General features: G+C 48.3%; 1 protein-coding gene and 1 long non-coding RNA gene across 3 annotated transcripts; one reads left to right on the plus strand and one right to left on the minus strand.

Moving 5' to 3' along the window:
- Positions 1–8019: 8019 nt before the first annotated feature.
- LOC125162837 (uncharacterized) lies at positions 8020–17569 on the minus strand. 2 transcript variants are annotated; one of them, XR_007151192.1, is made up of 5 exons: positions 17402–17569; positions 14314–14406; positions 13257–13457; positions 9972–10131; positions 8020–8116 (listed from the first exon to the last, which is right to left on the minus strand). It is a non-coding gene; the product is annotated as an uncharacterized LOC125162837 (long non-coding RNA). The 2 variants fall into 2 exon arrangements; XR_007151193.1 differs by lacking the exon at positions 9972–10131.
- Positions 17406–21900, plus strand: TMEM247 (transmembrane protein 247). The gene is made up of 3 exons (XM_047854289.1): positions 17406–17598; positions 18282–18620; positions 21682–21900. Exons 1-3 carry the CDS (start codon positions 17482–17484, stop codon positions 21868–21870), a joined length of 645 nt encoding a protein of 214 aa, XP_047710245.1. The 5' UTR covers positions 17406–17481; the 3' UTR covers positions 21871–21900.
- Positions 21901–22193: the final 293 nt, after the last annotated feature.

Raw genomic sequence — 22193 nt, forward strand, 5'->3', positions numbered from 1 at the left:
CCCCAAGGTCCCAGGCAGTGATACATATGGGAATCTAACATTTCTGGTATTTTCCAGGTGAGGCCAGCCATCCTCAGACCTTGAATTTAGGGGATGGGGTATTCCCATTGAAAACACAAACTGGTGGAGAAAAAAATACAGCTCTCACCAATTTGTTTCAGGTAATGCACCCAACACAAGTCCCAATCTGTCCAACTCTCCATTTTTAGACCAGCATTTATTAAGTACCTTCAATGTGAGAGTATATTATACCTGTCCCCAAGGACCTAACAATGTTGTAAAACAAAGACACTGAAAAGAGGTCAGTTATAGCAGGAGGCCATATGAAACATAGCCTATCTATACAGGTGCCGAAAATGTGCAGAGAAACTTCAGAAAGAGAAACAAATTCCTCTTCAGCTTTTGGGCAACATCCCCCTCTCCTTGGTACTAAGCCAAGCATCTCATTGTCCCCAACTCCCCATTATCATGATTTTTTAGGTACCGCCTGAACTTCCCCCAACTTAGATTGAAAAGTTTATCATCCAGACCCACTGACTTCCTTTTCACCCCAATTCCCAGAATCATCTCAAGAGAATTTCACATATGTGTGAATGATATCTAACATCCCAGTCTCCAGGTCCTTAACATTCTCAGCTCCAGTGACCTTCATCTCCTGTCTAGGTTGAACTGCCCATCCCCCTGGAGGTCCCACCTTCTTGATTACAGCCACCCAGAACCATTTCATCTTTGACCCCAATACCCCACTTTAACCTCAATACCCCACTCCCAGGTCACAATCAATTCCTCCAGCTCTCACTCAGGTCCTCCCACCACACCTACTCTCTGACCTCACCTTGACCTCTGAGTTCCTGATTCCACCTGGTCCTCCCTATCTATCAGCATCTCCTGACTTCGCTTCCTCCCCCATCTAGCGGGGACCCTCCAGAGCTTCACTTCAACTACCTCAGCTCAATCATCTGTTTGTCTTTCTGGCAATAGCCTCAGCTACACCCTCACCACTGTCAGCAACCCCCTCCCCAACTTCTCCCCTCAGGGTCTCTTCCGACTTCCTGTTCCCCCCCACCCCCCAGTCCCCAGCTCCACTCCCTTCTCTCCTTGTTGAACCAAATTCTTCTTTTGCAGAAACGTAAATTAAAATCTCTCAGCTTCCTTGCTACTACCAAGAAACCTATCTATCTACATCTGTGCTCAGCATTACCCCTTCTCAGAAGAAAAGGTATTCCTGATGCCCAGATGTACCCATTATCACTGACTTCTTTAAGGAGTTGGAGCCATCAGGAACAATTTCTCTTCTAGGATCAAAAACCTATGGGTTCTCACTCGATTCTTCACTTCTGTGAACACACTTACACCTCTTAAAAGAAAAAAAAAATTCTTCTACCTATCCATCCCCTCACGTTCACATACAATACACTTTCCTCCCATACCCAGGTTTCTAGGACATACAGTCTCTATTTCAGCCTCCACTTACACAACTCCAATCCACTCCCCCAAGGGGGATAATCTGGCTTCCACGTCCTCCCACACCACTGAAAATGCCTAGTCAATATCCACATTCAAGTGTGTAGTGGGCAGTTCAAACTCAACATGCCCCAAATTAAACTTCCGATCTTTGAACCCAAACCTTCTTCCCCTATGATTCCCACCATCTCAGTTGAGGGAAACAGCATGAGGAACTGGTAACATGACGAGAGATTTGAAGTAATCCTTTTCTTTCTCCCATACCCCACGGCCCAATTTATCAGGCATTCCGTTGGCTCTACCTTCAACATATATCCAGAATATGACCCATTTGACCACTGCCAGTGCCACCATCCTGACTTAAGATACCATCGTCTCTTGCCTGGGTCATTGCAACAGGTTTCCCTGCTGCTACCCTACCCTCCCTATAGTTTGTTGTCAATGCAGTAGCCAGAAATTTTTTAATTTTTTTTAACGTTTATTCGCTTTCTGAGAGAGACAGAGCATGAGCAGGGCAGAGTCAGAGAGGGGGAGACACAGAATCCAAAGCAGGCTCCAGGCTCTGAGCTGTGAGCATAGAGCTCAACATGGGGCTTGAACTCACAGATTGTGAGATGATGACCTGAGCCGAAGTCGGACGCTTTAACCGAATGAGCCACCCAGGCACCCCAGAATTATCTTTTTAAAAGTGTAAGTTAGACTGTGTCATTCTTTGGCTCAAAAGCCCCCAGTGGCTCCTCAAAGTCAAAGTCCTCCCCACGTCTGCTAAGTCCTGAAAGAGGCCTCCACCCTACACCTTATCTCCTTGATGTTATCTCCCACTATTTTCCCCTCACTCCCTTCCCTCCAGCCATGCTGGCTTCTACGCTATTCCTAGAACATGTCAGGCACATCCCACCTTAAGGCCTATTCACTGGCTATGCCTTTCATCTGAAATACTTTTCCCCCAGATCGTTACATGGTCAACTTTTCACCACTTTCAAGTCTTTGCTCACATGTAACTTTCTGACCACCATATTTAAAATTGCAGCCTCTGTCCAACATTCCTGATTTTCCCCTTATATTTTCAGCTTTTTTTTTTTTTCCTTTATAGCACTTACCACCTTCTTGGCATGCTATAAAAATACTTATTTGTTATGTTCGTTCTTTATTAGCTATCTCCCCTCACTAGAATGAGATCATTTACTGATAATACCCCAAAGTCTAAGAACAGTGCCTGCCACATAGTAAGCATTCAGTAAGTATTTGTTACAAATGAATTGAATCACCAAGGTCACCAGTGAATTTCTGCCAGGTCCAAAGGGAACATTCTAGTCTTCACCTTTTTGGATCTCTCTGCAACTGGGACACTGCTGACCACTGCATCTTCCTTGAACCTCTCTCCTTCAGTTTTCTCCCCTCTTCATCTCTGGCCACTCATCCCTGCTTATTTACAGGTTTCTCTCCCATTAAGTACGGATGGTCCTCCCAGCTCTATCTTTAATTCCCCCTCTTCCCTTGTCCTCTCACTCTCCTTAAACAAGGTCATCCACTCAAGGCTCTGACCACCACCTGAACATAGACTTACCTAAACTTCATACATTCAGACAGAACTCTCTCCCCCAAGTTTCAGAGCCATGTAGCTAGCTAGTTACCAGATAATCTCAAATTCAATATGTCCAAATCTGCTCCTCTTCCAGAGTTCCCTTTCTCAGTGAGCACTACCTGCCCAACCATCAAAGCCAGAAACAGGGAGGAACCCACATCACCCCTCCCTCTCTCATGCTCCACATCAGATCATTCACCAGCCCCCTTGTTTCCACCCATACTGGTCTCACCCCTCTAGCCCACCCTCGATGCTGTCCCAACATGGTTGCTCCATCAGGTTGTTCCCCTGCTTCTCAGCCATCTACAGGGCAAATCTGAGCCCTTTCAGTCAGGAATGCCAGGACTTCACATGGGTCCTCCACACCTGCCTCGCCTCTAGCCCATCCCTCCTACTCTCCACTCCAACAGCCCTGAACTCACACTCACAGACTCCCCTGAATGTGCACCCCACCGGCCTTTGCACATGCTTTCCCTCTGCTGGTAAAGTCTTCCCCTGCCTATCTCCCTTTAGACATCTCATTCTTCAAAGTTTGCTCAGGCACCAGGTCCTCCTAAAGCCTTGTCTGATTGCCCCAAGCAACCCGAAGCATTCCACCCATTCTCTGGCCACATTTTGCACATGCCTCTCTCTGCCTTGGCAATTACCTTGTAGTCTTGTAATTCTAACAACATTCCCTATTGACCTCCTAGGGTGGTTGTGAGGGTCAAGTGATAACAGGGGAAAGGCTTGACAAGCTGTAAAACCTCAAACAGATGTTAGTCATGGAAGGAGACTGGAGCCCATAGTGAGGGATTCAAGGATACAATACAATGAGATTACTACTATCACAGAGCTATACATGTGGAAACTGAGGCTCAGACCCTTCAAGCTTCACTGAGGAGCAAAGGGCAAGATGACTTGGATCCAAGCATATGCTGGTAACCGAGGAGTATTAGTCAGAGATCAAGAATAGGAAGGGGCGCCTGGGTGGCTCAGTCAGTTGGGCATCTGACTTCAGCTCAGGTCACAATCTCACAGTTCGTGAGTTCAAGCCCTGTGTTGGGTTCTGTGCCAACAGCTCAGAGCCTGGAGCCTGCCTCAGAGTCTGTGTCTCCCTCGCTCTCTCTGCCCTTCCCCTGCTGGTGCGCGCACACTCATGTGCGCTCTGTCAGAAATAAACATTAAAAAAGAATTTTTTAAAAAAGGAAACAATCCCTTCTTGCTCATTTGTTTATTAAACAAAGACAGTGTAACACAAGGAATTTGTGCTTACAGAATGGGTCATGGAAAGAGCGGGGGATAAAAAGGCTCCAGGCTGGGCTGTCAGACAGGATGATCAGAATCTCGCCATGCAACCTGCCTGCCAAGGGAGCTCCCACCTCTGCCGTCATCAGGATGACAGAGAACCAAAGACCATCACACAGAATTATTGAAGTCAAGAACACACCATCTAACCTCCAACCCCAGGATCAGGGAGGCACTGCCACCCCACCAATGTGCCAAGACCACTCTTGGAGGTTGTGGCTGGACGTCAAGTCACGACTGCAGGAACGTCCACACCCCAAAACCATGCTGGTTCCCAGCAAGAGCCAGAACAGAGTGAAAATGGTCTCCCCTCCACTTTCACGTCCAGAGAGTGCATTAGTGCCCTACGGACAGAAACTGCTTTAAATCCAGAACCCTCAGAGCAGGGGAATCCGGGAAATGCCATTGTTAGCTTTCCAGCCCCTCAGGTACAGGAAGGCACAGGGAAGGAGTTGGAGATGGATGCCAAGTGCCCATCTACCATATCCACCAGACAGCACGGGGGGGGGGGGGATGCAATAAATGATACATATCTTATTATGGCGAAGTTCCTCTCAGGGGAGACAAAGTGATTGTTTGCCTGTTGGTTGTTTGTTTTAGAACAAAGAACTAAAGGACATCGGAGTTCCTGGGGAAAAGATAAAGTTTTTCCTACTCTGAACTGCTGAAAGCCATTTCTCACGTGGTGGCATTCCTTAGTGGACATCGTGTGATGTTATACGTGCAGTGTCTTCAATGAAAGCTTTAGAGCATTCTAAAGCAGGGGAGCATTCATGGCTGGTCCTCAAAGCGGCTTTTGCTAAAATGCAAAGGCAGGACATGAACATGGATGAGGACCTTGCTTGTCCCCGTATCTGTCATTAGATTGCCCCCTCGGTCGGCCCCTTTCAAACCACACTGCTCAGAGCCTGTGGGTTTGCAGAGGCCTGGGGACCGCAAGTTCTTGCCACTAGAGCAGCCAGAGTTTTATCTTCTTGTCTCGAGTCCACATAAAACAAGTCCTTTGAAAACAAGGATTTAATTGCTTTTTAAAATGTTTGAAAATTAGTCTTTGACCATCTGTCATAAAAATTATTTCTTATGGTCAGCTTGTGGGAGGGGCCACACCATGGGCAGAGTGAGCTTTGATACTGGCTCACAAGACCAGAATTCTGTTCAGCTGATCAAGACTGATTCAAAAGCTTTTGAGAGGCTGGAGACGGCCAGTTTTGATGGGGTCTTTTCCAGATAGCACAGTCGGTGCATTGTTCTCCAGCACTGCCCACAGAGCCCAGGTCCAGGCTGAGACCGCGACACAAAAGAAGTCACAAAATGTCAGGGTACAGAAGGGGCTTGGAGGTCCTCCAGCCCAGTGCCGTCACTTTACAGATGAGAAGATGGAGGTCAGGAGGGAGGGAGGGACTAGTCTGCCGCAGAGCTGGGCGGGCTCTCCCTCTCCACCAGACTCCTCCTTGTGGGTGCTCACACCTACCTTCTACTGCCACTGCTCTGTCCATGTCCTGACTGCATCTGTGACTCCCTCAGAATTGAAATGCATACCTTACAAAACTACCAGTGTTCTCCTGCACGGTGCTGAGCATTTACTAGAGATTAGGGATTCCAAGAAAACTGCTGCAAATAAATGTCTCCATCAATCATATGAGCGGCTGTCCTAAAGGGCCTGAATTGGAGAAACAAAATGCCCCCTTCTGCCTTTTGCTCTTTCCCAGAAAATGATCATTGTTGTTTCTCTCCTCCTTCTTCGGCAGAACTCCTAGCCTCTATTTCCCATATAGAGCCTGCCAAATGTGGCTAGACCCAGAAAAAAACAGCTGAAGCCTGGCTTTGCAGGGAGAGGACACCAGCTCCTTAGTGACGCTAAGCCCAGCCATAGCCAAAGATCTTTCCACCTAGGCCCAGGTCAGAGGTCAGCAGGCCCAGTTTCTTAAACTGATTGTTGGTAGAGGCCAAGTCCAGACACAGGGTCAGGGTGGAGAGCACGTTCTGAAAGGACAAGGCACCCAGAGTGGTAGAGAGAGCTCATTCAAGCAGGGCCATTGGAAGCTTCTGCCCTCCTTCTCACGGTCACCACTTCTATTTGGCCAAAGGAACCCAGTCCCCTCAGGTGGAAGACCTGAAAGCTGAACTTTCTGCCCACACCAGGCTTTCTTCCTTGGCCTTGCCAGTTTCTGCCAGGGTACCACCAGCCTCTCGTCTCAGGCCTGGACTCAAGTCCTACTGATCTTCGTGCATAATGGCCCTTATAATGGTCCCTTGGGTGCCATCTTGGTCTCACACACTCTCCTCTCTGTCCCAAACGGCTACCTTCGGTCTCTCCAACCCTCTCTCATACATAAATGGCCACATTCATCTTCCTCATGCTACTTGACAGGTGAACCTTGCTCATAAACTTGCAATATTCCCCAAAGTATTGAGCCAGGACCTCAAGGCCTTCCATAATTGGATCTCACACCAAGTTCCCACCACGGGCAGACTTGCATGCGTGTACACACACAACTTCTGATTAAGCCAGAATGATGTGGTCCCTGTTCCTAGGAAGTGTCCCGTGGATTCCTGCCACTGTGCCGCCGTTCCCACCATTTCCCCACCTGGCATACCGTCCCACCAAACGAACACAGGTCAAAATCCCTCTCATCCTTCTGACCCTCCCTCCTCCTTCCATCTTGGTCTTCCTTCCAGGCCCACAGAGAGCCCTGTCCATCTCGAACGAACACCCCATTTGTCATCGGCACCATCTACATGAAAGTGGCATCTGGCCAACTGGCAAGTTAGGGCCTGTGTGTTATGCCCACGTTGCCGAAGCAGGAGCGATGCCTACAGAAGTAAAAGATCTGTCCCCTCAAGTTTGCAAGGCAATGGGTTGTTTGAGCAGAGCTGGTCCCGGTGCCCAGCCCAGCCCTCCCCAACCACTCCTGCAATACCAGAGGCAGAGGAGCCAGGGTGCTGAAAAGAGAAAGAGATGGGGAGGAGGGGGGACAGCACTCACGCTCCAAAGACCCTGAGGAGAAGCAATGAGTAACCGTTGGCTCCCCAGTCAGCCAGAAAAAATAGGGCAAGCTTGGCCTGAGGAGGCCTCCAGCACAGCGCCCTCCATGTAAGCAGCCACACCCAGGGCAGAGGAGTGGGCGGCTTCATAGGAACAGCCCTGTTGCCAGGTGGTAGAAATATGAGGGGACAGTGTTTCTGGTTTCCTGGGAGGTAGCACTGAGGCCACTGCCTATCTTTGCATGTCTCTGTGTTATCACATTGACTTGGGGGAGTTCAACACCGTTTGTTAGACTGGGTAGGAAAACACAGTAGCCAGGCCTCCCAAACAGGGCGCCTTTGTCCACAGCTGACACCCTGGCCCAGAGCCCAGCTCAGATTCAGGGGAGGATTTAGGTCAGAAGGAAAATGGGGGTGGGGGTGGCCGCAGACTTAAAATCTGTTTTAGCACAAGATTAGGGAGATGTTTCCCTCTTCCCACGGTCACACCCATGTCCCCTGGAGCAGGGGGAAGGGGAGGCCTGGCCTTACCTTAGTAATTATGCTGAATCTGAGGAGAAAATATTGGTAGGTCTTATTAATTCTGCCAAAAAGCTGTTTGGCAACCTCCCATCGTGCTAGAAAGACCGAGGCTGTTTTGTTAGGCTGTTAACCTCTTTTCAGTCAGTTCGAGTCAGAAAGCCTTTACTTACCTCTCTTAAGGGTGAAGACTTGCCGAGACGTGGCAGGAGAGAAGCTTCCAGTCAACTGGAGAGGTGGCCACAGAGCTGGGAAGGATCTCCAAAGAAATGAGCTCTAAGAGGCAAAAAAAAAGATGCTGTCCTGAGTCATTTAGAGTTTGAGGACTGTGTCTGCTTTATGTTCATTTTCCACAGTGTTTCAAGAAACTACTGAAAGAGGGTTTATGAGGAGCAGTCCCCTCACAGCCAGTTTCCACATTTTCCCTTTAAAGACGTCTTCAAAAAAAAGCTCCTTTTCACAGGGATCAGCCAGAGAACCCACCTCGAAAGCCAATTCTTATCGCCCATGCGCATTTATAGGGTTGGCAACTAGGTTCAGATCCCCGCATCTTTTACAAAAAGGGGTCACACCTGCGCAGGCCTGGCTCTGGAGGGCTGCAAGGTGTGTTCTCCTGGCCTTGACCGCCATCTTCTGGACAAAGGTGGTACTGCCGCCAGGGAGAGGCCTCTCCTTGGTCACAGCAGCTTCTGGAGCAAACTTGAAAATCAACCAGGGGAGGGCCGTGAAAAAAAAATCACTTTTAACTGCCAAGAAACCAGTAATTGATTTCACGTGCTACAGCAAAGATGCATTGAATGATACACTTCGCTGTTGTTTTTTACCCATGTCCCGTGTGTTTTGCCCTTACTCATCGCTCAACAAGCTCATAGTTGAGCACCTACTATGTGCCAGATTCCATGCTAGGTGATGGGGTGGAGATAAGTTGGATAGTTTCTGTCCTAGAAAAGAAAAAAAAAAAAAACCTAAAGTCTTTTTCTATGAACGTAAAATGTCTCTTAAAAAATTAAGTTAAAAAAATAAAAAATAAAAAAGCCTGAGTTTCAGAAGTCCAGAAACACGAGAGCCAATAGTAACATTTCACTGTGATTAGTGTCATGAGGGAGATGTACCACGGGACACAATACTCAAAAGAGAAAAATCTTCTGGGAGCAGAGAGAGGAAATGTTCCCATGGGAACAGAGAAGGTGACACTTGGGGGTGGTCAGCAGAAAGGGAGGGCAGAGAGGGCTCAAGCATGTCTTGCTGAGTCCTACCACTGCCTTCACTCCCCATCATGGTAGGCAGCACTGTTAGTAGGACCCTGGTGACCGGGACCCTTGCAGGGTGTCTAGAGAAGGGGAGAGATGGAAAGTTATGGGGTCGGGTTGGAGATGACTTGGGGGGGCTATTAGGCCCCCGGCTCAGCCCGCGGGTGTGGGACAGTGAGCCCTAGGGCCAAGAGGAAGTAAGACACCAGATTGGCTTTGGTCATCAGTTTACCACTTCATAGCCGCAACATGGGCAAATCGCTGAACTTCTGTGAGCCACAGTTGCCTCCCACACAAATAGGGGTGATGATAATAATCCCTCCAGAGGGGAATTAAATGTGGCAATGCACACATGCGGAGCCCCAGCCCAGGCCTAGCACACACAGCCCTTCATAAATGACTGGCTGTGGTGGTGGCAGGGCATAGTGCCAAGGTCCTAGTATGGCTCTGTAGAGCTCTGTGCTCAATTGTTCCCAGAGGCACCCTTACACCTGCCAGATATTTATGATGTATTCCTTCCCTCTCCACCCCCAAAGTCCTCCCTGGAACACAGACATCCACAAAGCCAGTGTAGACATTTGGGTTGCCACCAGGAATTCTCTGGATCTGGAACCCCTTCCAAGGGTCTTGTGGGTCAGCTTTTCTGGGTGGCCTTCTGATAATTCTGCAAATGGTCAGAATTAGGAATCTCTGGAGAACGGAGCTAGCTGAAAGCCACCCAGTGAGGACAAGCTGGACCACAAGGGGGCAGTATTGGCCAACCCCTGCTTCACAGAGTTGGTTCCCCACCTCTTGTCGCCAGGGAGGAGGAGGATGGAGGGGGACAAAGATGAGGAGAGTAAAGGTCTTTCCCGGAATAAATTTGTTTTATGTTAACTTACGTGAAACTAAAGAAGAGTATCAGATGAAACATTCAAGGAGGATTTTTGAGAGCAACTTCAACAATGTGAGGGGAGACCTTCCATCACCTCATTCGGCATGCTCCAAAAGGCCAGCTGGGGGCAGTTCTAATAGCAGAGGCACCACCACCTGCAAGCCCACCTGTCGTCAAGTGGAAACAAGGATAATGGGCCTGTAGGAAGCAGGGCAGGCCTAAATTGCCCCCGTTTTTACACACAGAAGCTGCATCTTTGGAGTGTTTCAATGACTTACTGAGATCGTGGCTTAGCCAGTGGCACAGCTTGGGCCAGAACCCCAGGACCCCTATTCACCAGTGCAGAACATTTTCCACTGCACTCCACTGGTCCTCTTCTCTGACCCCAAATGGATTCTCGTTGTTATTGAGAGCCACTGTGGCCCAGGCTGTAGGGTCTCCATAGCCCTTTCAGCTCTGAATGATGAAAATCCAGAATCTCAGCCTTAAGAAGGTTCTCCATTGGAATATTCCTCCCATCAAGAGCTCGAACCTGGTTAGAGCACAAGAGCACCTATATTTTGGTTTCTCTGAGGTCACCACAGGTGGGCTTTGCTTGAACAAGCCCAGTATATGAATGGCCATTGGATTTGCATATGTTGTAGATTGGGGGAAAGGAGCTTTGTGAAATGATGCACAAAATTCCTTGAAATGGCACAGTTCCTGCACCCATCATCCTACTTCCCAAGCATTTAAAATAGAGTTAAAGGGACAAGGGTTTAATTTACACCCAGCTGTGTGTGAATCCCTCGATTGCTAACTCACCCACATCAAAGTCGAGGGATCAAACAGGAAAAGTGGGTAGGAAGTGAGGCCTCTGGTTCGACTGGGCGTGTAGAGACAAACAGGAAATGATATAGTTCCTTGACCTTCTGGTCTGCCTGTCTATGTTACGCTCACTAGCCAGAAGGGAGCCACAGCCTGGCCAGGGGCCAGGGGCCACACTAACCCATTCGGTGCCTACCGTGAGTGAAGCAGTATGCCCTGCCCTCACCAAGCCTCTAATCTAGGGGGAGAGGTGAAACAAACACCAGATCATGTTAACACCAAGCAGCCAGAGACACAAAGCACACAGTTTCACAGGTGGCAGTGGCTGGGATGGACCCCAAAGGTTGCAGGGACTTTCATAGTCAGAGATAAAGGAGAGAGCATTTTATAGGCTGACAAAAGTGCCAGCAAAAAGCCTGGAAGGTAGGAAGGCTAGGGTGTTTTTAGGGAAGAGAGAGAAGCACCCCTTCTGTCTCCATCCAGATTATGTATTCCACAAAGATAAGAACTGCATATGATGATCTTTAGTGCTCCCATCAGTAACTAGCACAGGGTCAGGAACCTGGAAGGGGCCAGTTATTGTTTTGGGTGAACTTCTCAAAAGACAGGACATTCCCCCAGGGCATTGGAGTAGCTATGTTGAAAGGGAACTGAATTCCTGGAACTGCACACACTGCAGTGTTACTGCCTCTGGGCTGCAATTCTACTCTTCATTGCCTTGGTCTTGGCAATGAAGCCAGAGTTTATAAACATTCCTCTTGCCCGTGCGCGATGTTATGCTTTGTCAGTAGAGGGCGACGGAGAGACGTCACAGGAAAAGGTGAGTCTTCTCTTTTCTTGATCCCTCAATGCTGCAATGCTCGCTCGTGGGCACATCCGGTGACACTAACCTCTCGAGAGTCTCAGAGGCACCTAAGGGACAGCTTCACAACAAGCTGAGGTTCTCTCCAGTGACATCCTGGTGAGTGCAACACTGAACCCTAGGTGAGTGGTGAGTTTTGTTGGCCCCCCACTAGGCAGTTTCCTGCTTACCAGCCTTGACCTACTTGACCTTGGCTTTAGTGAACTTTTATACTGTTCAGTGGCACCAGCCACACCCTCTCCAATGAGACCTGAATCTCAGCTTTAGAGAGACACCTCTCCCATTTTATTCCTTCCTATATGTTTAGAGTTCTTTTTAGCTCTAAGTAGTCAATCTCCTGTCACTAGGTAATAATTCTTGATAGTCTACCTTCCCTGTTGGAATTACCATGTGGTTTCTGTCTCCTGATTAGGCCCCGATGGATAAAACACTCACACACATATATACAGACTCTTTGGAGGGGCTCCTTGCTCCCTCCTCAGATGGATTCTCCCCCCTCGTAAATCCTCTGAGCATCTTGAGTCACCTCCTCCTCTTGAATATCCCTGGTATCAATCAGGCTTCCACCAGGAAGACAGGAACCATCCCAAGTATTTCAAGCAGGAAGGAATTTAATACAGGGACTCTGGTGCTTAACAGTCTCCGCCTGTTCCTAACTGTCCCTGTGGGCAGGTGACTTGGCCTCTCTGAAACTCAGTTACCACTTCTATAAGGATAGAGATAAAAATAACACCTAACTCATATGGTACCTCTGAAAACTTATGTAAAATAGTCCATGAAAAACTCCCAGGGCCTGGTACATGGTTAGTGCCCAAGAACTATAAGCTATTATTAGTGTCACTATTATAATCCTCTAAATGTTCCAGCACATCTGAGCTGAAGGGTCCCAAAGCCACATCACTGTATCTGAGGCAGCCAAGAAGGGAAGAAGACATTTCAGCAGTAAGACTTCCATCCCCAGTTGAAGTAAAGACTGGGGAGGGAGTCAGAGGGTAAGAGGATGATGTGTAGCCTGGATATGCCCCATTGGCTCCAATCCCTGCCTGTCCTCAACCAGAACGAGTTTTATACCCTAAACTTCCTTCACATACACTGAGCACAGCTCTGTCACCCAGATTCCTTTTTAAATTTTTAATTGAAAATGTAATATATGCATATGATTTTTTTAAACGTCAGAGTACAAAATGCTATGCAGTCAAGAATGTCTCCCTCCCACACCAAACCCCCAGTCCGTCATCTCTCCCACCTCAGAGACAGTCACCATGAGCCAATTTACTATGTGTATTTCCAGGCATATTTTAGGCATATACAAATATAATATGTTTTCATATTTTAATACATACGGGAACACCATTTTTGCTTTTCCACTGAATAAGATATCTTGGAGAGCATTCCATATTTGCACTGATGCAGCTCCCTTATTCATTTTTTTCTTTCATCTTATTCTTTTTTAAATGTGCATAGTATTCTTGATATGGATACAGCACTAAGTATTTAACCAGAGCCCTTCTGGTGGAAATTTTATTTCTCCCCGGTCTTTTCCCGTCATAAACAATGTTGTCAAAAGTTATCTACTGTACATAATGACTTCTTTATTTTTATGAGGTAGAAATATCATCTCACCTCTTAGAGTTGGAGATCCAAAGGCCATCCTTATGGTCTAACATGACCATGTTAGGAGCTGAGAACCTGCATTCCAGACCCATCTCAACTAATCATGTCCTTCACACCCGGGCACCAATTTCTTCACCTCCCTGTGTCACTCAGGTTCCTTGCTTGTCAGGCAATAGTGGTACCTGCGTTCAATGGCCTCACAAGGGCATTCTGAGGACCAAATGAGACAAGGTGCATGAAAGCTGGTAAGCACTGTGCTAATCCACAAGCCTCTAACCAGGTTATTGGCCAAACCTACAGTTGATATGTTGCTGGAGGACTGTGCCCATAAATCCTCAACATGCTGCCTGGGGCACCCAGTGCTCCCTCTAAAGGAAACGTACCCTCCCACCCCACCCCACCCCCCCACACACAGCTCCTGCTTACGGACAACCCTAGGCTGCTGTGCACTGTGTGTCCCTGCTCTCCCCAAGCTTCCACTTCACCTCGGGACTGAACGCGGCTGAGGCACACTGACCACAGGCTCCCCAGTGGCTACAATGAGAAGCGGTGCCCAGACAACCCAACTCATTCTGACTCTTGTCTTTGGAAAAGTCTACTAGGAAGTCATGAGTGACTAAGATAGTTAGGACAAACATAAGACAGAATACACAGTGAGAGGCCGTGCAGTCAGGGCCCTGGAGGGCCACAGTTCCTGAAACGAGTTAGCTGAATATGCGGAAGCTATGAGGTAGGAAAAAAGTGGAGAATGCTGGTAAAAAGAGGACACAGAGAAGCAGAACCACCAGAACCAAAGCATTCTAACAGTGACCAGCTCAGCTGCTGAAGCCAACATGACAAGGCCCTGGTGAGGCCCCGTCATCCAAGTCCCTGTTGAGCTCCCGTATGATCCTGTCTCCCTTGCTCCCTCATGTGACTTTACCATACCCTGCCTTTCCCTGGGCACAGCAGAGGAGGAAAGACCCTCTTCGTGCTGCCAGGAGTGTGAAACCAGGCCAAGGCTTGTGAGACCCATACCCCAGCTTCCTGCAGAGTCCCCTAAAGGACAGGTGTGTGAAGATCTTACCTCAGGGCAGGGGAAATGGGAGTCATAGATTCCATTTTGCTTTAGAATATACTGCTTTGCTGAAATTGATGCAGCTACATGGAAGTCAGCCTCCTGGGAAAAGGTCAGAGTGGAGAGGGGCAGAGAGCAGAAATGGAGAGGAAAATGGATAATAATTAGCAATTGAGATTTTGCTCATGCAGATCCTTCCCTCTTGCCTGAATTCCACCCACCCTTCATGTCACCTCTTCCACTAAGCCCTCCCTAGCCGCTCCAACCATATTAGCATTGGTCTTCTTACTAACATGACTACATTGCCTTAAGGGCCCCAACTCTTCATCTTGCCCTCTAGCCATACCGCATATGTTTTTTACCATACCTTTTACTGTATGTCTTTCCAGTTCTTCCCACTAAAAAGGCAGAGTACATTTCTCCCACCTTTGACTCCCACCTTTGCAGGTAGTGGGCAAACCACATGGGTTTGGCCATATGACCACCTTATATTATTGGCCAATGCCAATAGCTCAAGATGGAGGTGATGATGTGCCAGTTCCAAGGACCCTTGTGCTTCTTCCATTGCCATGAAACGAGCATGCACAGGCTAACCCACTGTTCCCAAGAAGAGGATGAGGGACATGTGGAAGCAAGTTGCCTTGGGCAAGCCCCCTGGTTGAGCCCAGCCTAGATCAGCCAATTCTTAGATGCCTGAGCTAAATGCATGTTTATTGTTTTATACCACTGAGATTCTATGGTTCTTTGATAGATAGCTAATACAACTACCCATAACCCTTATTATGCTTTTTAGTACTTGGTGATTTTTAAAAAATTTATTTGAGAGACAGAGAGAGAGCTGGGGAGGGGCAGAGAGAGAGAGAGAGAGAGAGAGAGAGAGAGAAAGAATCCCAAGCAGGCTCACACTGCTAGCATGGAGCCTGATATGGGGCTCGAACTCATGAACTATGAGATCATGACCTGAGCTGAAATCTAGAGTCAGACACTTAACTGACTGAGCCACCCAGGCACCCCAGTACTTGGTGACTTTTAATGACAGTTCATTATTTGGTCACACATAATTGTTTCTTTGGGTAGCTCTCTCCTAGTTAAGATCGCCAGATTTAGCAAATAAAACTGCAGGATCCCCAGTTAAATTTGAAGTTCAGAAAAACAAGGAATCATTTTTTAATATAAGGGTGTCCCATGTAATTTTTAGAACATATTGATACTAAAAACTATCTAAAATTCAAATTTAACTGGGCATCCTCTATTTATCTAGCAATCCTACTTCTAGTGCTTAAGGCAGTATCAACATCTTACACAATAATCTTGACATAGTTCTCCTGGTCACCATTAAAGTGCTGGGAGGGAAGAGCCATGGCTTTCAAACTGTAAGATTTGCAAGATGGCAGAACTTAAGCACTTTCTCCTCTCCAGTGACAAACCCACTATGATCATGGTGATGATGATGACCATTGCCTTAGCCCCTATAGAGGCAGGTAGTGGGCAAATATACTTTCTTGTCTTCATGTCAGTGCCACAGTGTAGGGAAGTGGCTAAATCTTACCCCCATTTCTAAATGAGTACACCGAGCAACAGACAGATAAAATAACTTTCCCTTGGACAACAGCTAGGGAGAGTAGTAAAGCTAAAACTCAAACACAATCCTTTCTCTTTCCTTAATGCAATTTTGCCTCCAGCTACCAAAAATGCTTTTTGTCATTTTCACAAAACTGAAGAGGGCAAAGTACATTACCCAGTCCCCCAGTTTCTTTGCTGGTCTCCCTCAATCCATTCTATGAATAATGGGAGTTGTACCAGTGTGCTAGGTCTCCCACGACAAAGTGCAAAGTCACTGGGTGACCTGAACAACAGAAATGTATTTTCTCACTTCTGGAGGCTGGAAGTCCAAGATCAAGGTGCCAGCAGGGCTGGTTCCTTCTGAAGGCTGTAAGGAAAGGGTCTGTTCCAGCCCTGTAGTGGCTAATTTTGTCTGCACCTGACTGGGCCGTGGGATACCCAACTTCTCAGTGTGTGTGAGGGTATTTCTGGAAGAGATTAGCATTTAAATTGGAGGGCTGAGTAAAGCAGAAGGCCCTACCCGTTGTGCATGGGCATCATCTCATCCTTTGAGGGCCTGAGTAGAAAAAAGTGGGAGAAAACTAAATTGGTTCTCTCTGCCTGAATGCTTGAGCTGAGACATCGGTCTTCTCCTGGCCATGGACTGGGACTGGAATTCACACCACCAGCTTTCCTGGAGGTCCCACTGGCAGCCAGCAGATCATGCCACTTCTTCACGTGAGCCAATTCCTTATAATAGATCATATATATGTATGGCCCCTATTGGTTCTGTTTCTCTGGAGAACACTGACTACTAACACAAGGCCTCTCTTCTTGGCTTGTAGATGGGCTTCTTCTCCCTTACGTTCACACCACCTTCCTTCTGTGCGTGTCTGTGCCCAGATCTCCTCTTCATATAAGGACATCAGTCATACTGGATTAGAACCTACCCTAATGACCTCATGTTAACATAATCACTTCTTTAAAGGCCCTATCTCTAAATAAGGGCACATTCTAAGGAACTGAGGGGTAGGGCTTCAACATATGAATTTGGAGGGGAGACACAATTCAGCCTATAACAGGGTTTGTGGAACCAACTGTAACTCATCCCAATACAGTCTGCTTTTAAAAGAGGGACCCTAGCGGGGGATGGGGGGCCGCCTGTGTGGCTCAGTCAGTTAAGCGTCTGACTCTTGATTTCGGCTCAAGTCACGATCTTATGGTTTGTGAGCTCGAGCCCTGCGTTGGGCTCTGTGATGAGCATGGAGCCTGTTTAGGATTCTCTCTCCCTCTCCCCTCCCCTCCTCAATCAATAGCCACACATACATACATACAAATAAAAGAGGGACCCAAGGGAAGACATTTCAAATGATGGAACTCTGGGTTTCAAGTGGTGGAATTCTAGTTTCTAAAGCAGTCCCTAGGGTGGCAAAGACTCATCCTGCAGTTCTTCATACTGGACCTCAAAGGTGTGTCACACCCTCTGCCAAAGGGGCCCTAGCAACTAATAGAATGTGGGTTATTATGAGGGCAGGGGATTGTGATGGTGGCCCACCTGTGGAATCCAGCGAGACCAAATGTCAGCACCTCAAAAGATGTCCTTTGGCTGCGGTTGACAGCATTGTAGTTTTCTGGATGGCAGCAGAGGACAGGGAATCAGTGGAAGCCCGGGGAGCAGGAGAAAGCGGCCCAGCCTTCCCCAAGGTGGTGCCTGATGACCCCATGTCTGAAGGGAAGTCAAGGCCTTCTTTGGTAAGGGGGGGGGGGTGCCTCATTTCACTGCCCCAGCCTGTCCCTACACAGGGAGGACAGTGTTGAGGGAACATAGGATCGGAGCTAAGTGCTAGGGGATCCCAGAGAGCTGCTAACAAGAGCAGGTGATGTGCACCCCACCCCCACAACTGGCCCCCAGCTGTCACCAGGGACCAGGTAGTCCTTGATGAGATTGTGAAGTCACTGGAAGCTGGCTTTGGTCTCTCCCGTCTAGCGCCCCATTCAGGGCCTTTTCCTCCCTCTATGACTGGGATCTGGCTCCCCCGTAGCCCTTTTTTGTTGGTCCTCTATGTGGAGGTTCCTCTCTCTGTAGCCCAGAGAGGACCGGGTGTATAACTGGCCTCAGAGTTACATAGAGTGGGGGGTGGGAAAGTTTCACCAGTGGTGATTGGAAAGTCATCAGGAAGTCAGACTTCTACCTCAACGCCCCAAGCCTCCCCCTGCAACTCCAGGGTGCCATTCCTTCCCGTCAGTGTGCCCTGTCCTTCCGTGTAACTCCAGGTAAGTGCTCCTCTGGTTAGAACTCTAGATCCTTACAGGTCATAGCCCTCTTTCACACGCCCCCCCCCCCACCCGCCCACTGTGGCCTGGGGCTGTAGATGTGCTGTGGGGGAATGTGGGCAGCCCCAGGCCCCTGAATTGCCCCTTCGCTGCTGCTCCAGGAGGCGGAGTCCCCGAAGCCAGACTCTTCCTACCACTACCTGGAGGAGATGGAAGCTCGCGAGGACGGAGGCTGTCCAGGGCCGCCCAAGTCACTGTGCTCCAAGGCCGGTCCCACCGCCAAGGGCCAGGCGGGCGACGCACCCGAACTCGAAGAGCTGCCTCCGGCCCCGGCCACCCCCGGGACCCCGGGGACCGAGCGCAACGCCGAGATGGAGCTGGAGAAGGTGCGCATGGAGTTTGAGCTGACGCGGCTCAGGTACCTGCATGACGAGAACGAGCGCCAGCGGCAGCACGAGGAGGTGATGGAGCAGTTGCAGCAGCAGGCCATGCCCCGCCTGGTAGGTGCCGGGAGGGTGGGGGCGCTGGCCAGAGGCCCTCAGGTGCCCCCCGCCCGAGGGCTGGGGGCTGCCTGCATGGGGAGCCCGCCTGACCTGCTTCACCCCTGCACCCTGCCCCGGGTCTAGAGATGGGTTGCCGGCTGCTTTAGAGCTGCCCTGCTCGGCTGAGATCAACTCTTTAAGGAGAGTTGACCCTGACCCTGGAGGGGGCCCCAGAACCACCTGTCCACCCACCTGTCCGCAGCTTCCCTCCTCAGGGAAAAGTCTTCAACATCTTTTCACCACTCTCTATTCCTCTCTGCCTGTTGTGTAAGAGATGTGAGCCCTCCTGCAGTCTGGCCAGTGGATTTTGATAAAACCATCACCTTCCCCTTATCAGAGCTGCATTGGTTCTGTTCGCTCTGCCTTGTTGCCATCGAAGGCTGAGACGTCTTGTGGCAAGAAATGGGCTGCTCTCCCCTAACCTGTACTCAATGGGGATAAAAAAGCCTATTCTTGATTAAATGGGATGTGAAGGACTTAGCACTGTGTGATTGGGCCACCATAAGTCCTAAATTACACAAGACACCATTGTTTAAAGCAGGTTGCCCGGGCTTTAAAATCAGACAGGATTGGTTAAAACTCTGTTTCTCCCGTGTATGAACTGCATGGCGTTGGGTGAGTTACGAATCCTCCTCGAGCCTCGCTCTGCGCATCTGGAAAGCAGTACCTACCTCATAGGGTTGCCGTGAGAATTCAGTGATAGGCTGCATGTGAGGTGCCTTGCAATGAGCCTGGCAGATTAGGTAAGCGCTCAATAAATGTTAGCTATTACCGTTTTTATGCACTCACGCAATTCACTTCTTGACCCAAATGCAACAACTTACATTCATCACTTGGCAATTTTATTGGGATGTAATGTATGAGCCATGCTTCCCAGCTCTGGGTCATCCTCAATTCTGAGAAACTTGCCTTCTGTCTTTATCCAAGTCATCACTGTAATTGTTGAGGAGGATATGACCTAAAGTAAATACCACTAAAAGATCTCCCTACAGGTTAGCAATGTTCCATTAATCACCACCCTTGCGTCACATTTTATCCAGCTCACATTTCTCTACCTTGTCCAGAAAAACTATCTTGAGACAGACACACTGTCAAACAGTTTCCCATAATTGTTATTACACTACCTATAGAATTTCCCTAATTGACGGGTCAATTTTTTTTCCCTAAGAAAATGAGATTGGTTTTGCATGATTTGTTTTCAATGAACACATGCTGGCTTTTAACAATTAATCATTTTTTTCTTGCTCACAAAATGCCTGCTTAATTATACACCGAATAGTTTTGCTAAGCCAAGTCAAGCTGATGGAAGTGGGATCTCCAGAATCCCATCTTTTTTACTCCCTCTTTAAAGAAAAAATAGAACAAACATTTGCTTGTCTCTAAGATTCTGGCACATTCCTCAGATTTTTGATTTCTCACAGGTAAGTTCCATGTCCAGGCTTGGGGTTTTATTCTCAGTATCCTGGGATAAAATGTGTCCCGAGTTGGACACTGAAACTACTTAAAGCACCTGTGGTTAAGGTACTGTGCCTTTGCTCTATGCTTCCTTCTAACCATATTTGTTTTCCCTTTTTTTAGTTTGAAAAGCTTACTCTTGTTGGATGAGCTGAAACCCTGGGTGTATGGTCCTATCTGCTGTCTGTCTTCTGCTCAAAAGATAGACCGTGGAAAGTGTTGTGAAAAGTCTAAAAGGTTTCACAAATGCATGTCTGGTTGTCAATATCATAATTATCACCCATCAGCATTTTAGACTGAAAGCATATGCTGGCTGCTTTGGGGCCGCTGGAAATCCATGGACCCAGAGCCATAGCAGGTCCATAGGTGCCCAGTAGGGCCCATGCAGCCACCCCTCCCTCTAGAACACTGGGTTTCTTCCTCTGCTCTTCAACCTGCCTTGCTATTCATTTTGGAAATGGCATTCCTGGAGTCATTTTCTGCCCCCTCGGGTTTATTTATTTGCCCTCACATTGTATGTGGTTACTCCAACAATGGTGTGTCCGAAACTGCTGTCTTTCATAATCGTTTACAAAAGTATTTAACGTGTTGTGCATTTATTGACAGGTAGAGAGCTGACTTGATTTTTAAGCCCCTCCCCACTCTCTTTTTCTGGATGAATGGGTGGGTAGATCGATTTCATTGTATTGAAAAGTATCTCTGTCTGTTTCTAGCCAGCTTGGGGTATCACAGCTCCTGCCATCTGCCTGCTTACAAAAAAACATGGCATGATTTTAAAAGATATTTTAAAGAATAAACCATGGGTGATGCCTTCTTAACTACAGATCAAAATAGTTATATCAGCTTTTTTGCTGTACTTCGATGTTGATGCTTTCTACAGTTAAAATGGAGGCTTGTTGGATCTCAATTCTATAGATTCCAGAAATGAGCAGCAAGAACACAGGCAGAATCAGCCAGAACTAACTTGAGCTGCTTTCCTCCTCCTCAATACCGTGAGGGTTTAGGGAGGCTCTATCACCTGTCTCTCACCACCTATCCCCCAGGGAGACCCAACCTTAGACTGATAGACCACAGACTGACCCTGTGAGACATATGCCAGTACAAGAGGTCAGAAACAGTCACTTGCGCCCAAGGGACATCCTCTCATTGTGCCGCTGTCCAGAAAACAAGGCTGAGTGTCAGGGCAAACCATACAGAGAACATTCCCAAGAACCCAGCATCCAGATCTGGGGACCTCAGAGTCAGAGAGAGACTGCCACCTGTGTGACTCAGACACAGCACAGAACGCACAGAGAAGGGAAGGTGTCACCTGGAGCCTGGCTCAGGAAGGCTAAAGGCAGACTCAAGAAGTGAAAACCCATGAGTTCCTCCACGTGCCAGTGACCTGACTAGGAATGTTTCGGTTCTCGGTCCGCTCTTCCTCTTGCGGTCTTGTGACCGGGGGATGAGGAAGACAACCTGCCCCAGGTCCCATTCTGGAGGGGACAAGAGCAGGACTGACACACAGACCTGCCTGGCACCCGAGCCCGGGTTGGCCAGCTCCACTCTCTTCTTTCCCCCACAGTTCTCCGGAGGCCTCCAGGATCTCCTGCTCCCCCAGAACCAGTTTGCCATGTTCCTGTACTGCTTCATCTTTATACACATAATCTATGTCACCAAGGAGATGGTCTTCTTCCTCTTCTCCAAGCACTACCTGTTCTGCATCGCGGCCATTCTGCTCTGTTTGATTAAAACTTTATGGTCATACTTCTAGGTGCTTTCGCTCCCTCCATCACTGGGAACCTCCATGGGTAATTAGGACATGATCCAAGTCGGCCTGTGGCCTCCCTGCCTCCTCCTTCCCTCATACGAGCCTCCCTCCAATCAGAACTGGCTGTTAGGAAAGGCTCTGTTGTCAACCATTTACATATTAGTGTGAAGAAACGCGTTCAGGCCTCGTTCTAACACTGAGAGTGTGGTTGAGGATACTTTACGCCCTAAGAGGAGGACTTCAGAAGTTATCAAGCTAGGGAGGTTTCTAGAGGGAGAAGGGGTTTGGAAAGCCTTGTTAGAATCACAGGAATCATACTATGACCA

Source organism: Prionailurus viverrinus, chromosome A3 (assembly GCF_022837055.1).
Source record: "Prionailurus viverrinus isolate Anna chromosome A3, UM_Priviv_1.0, whole genome shotgun sequence".
NCBI classification, from domain to species: Eukaryota; Metazoa; Chordata; class Mammalia; order Carnivora; family Felidae; genus Prionailurus; species Prionailurus viverrinus.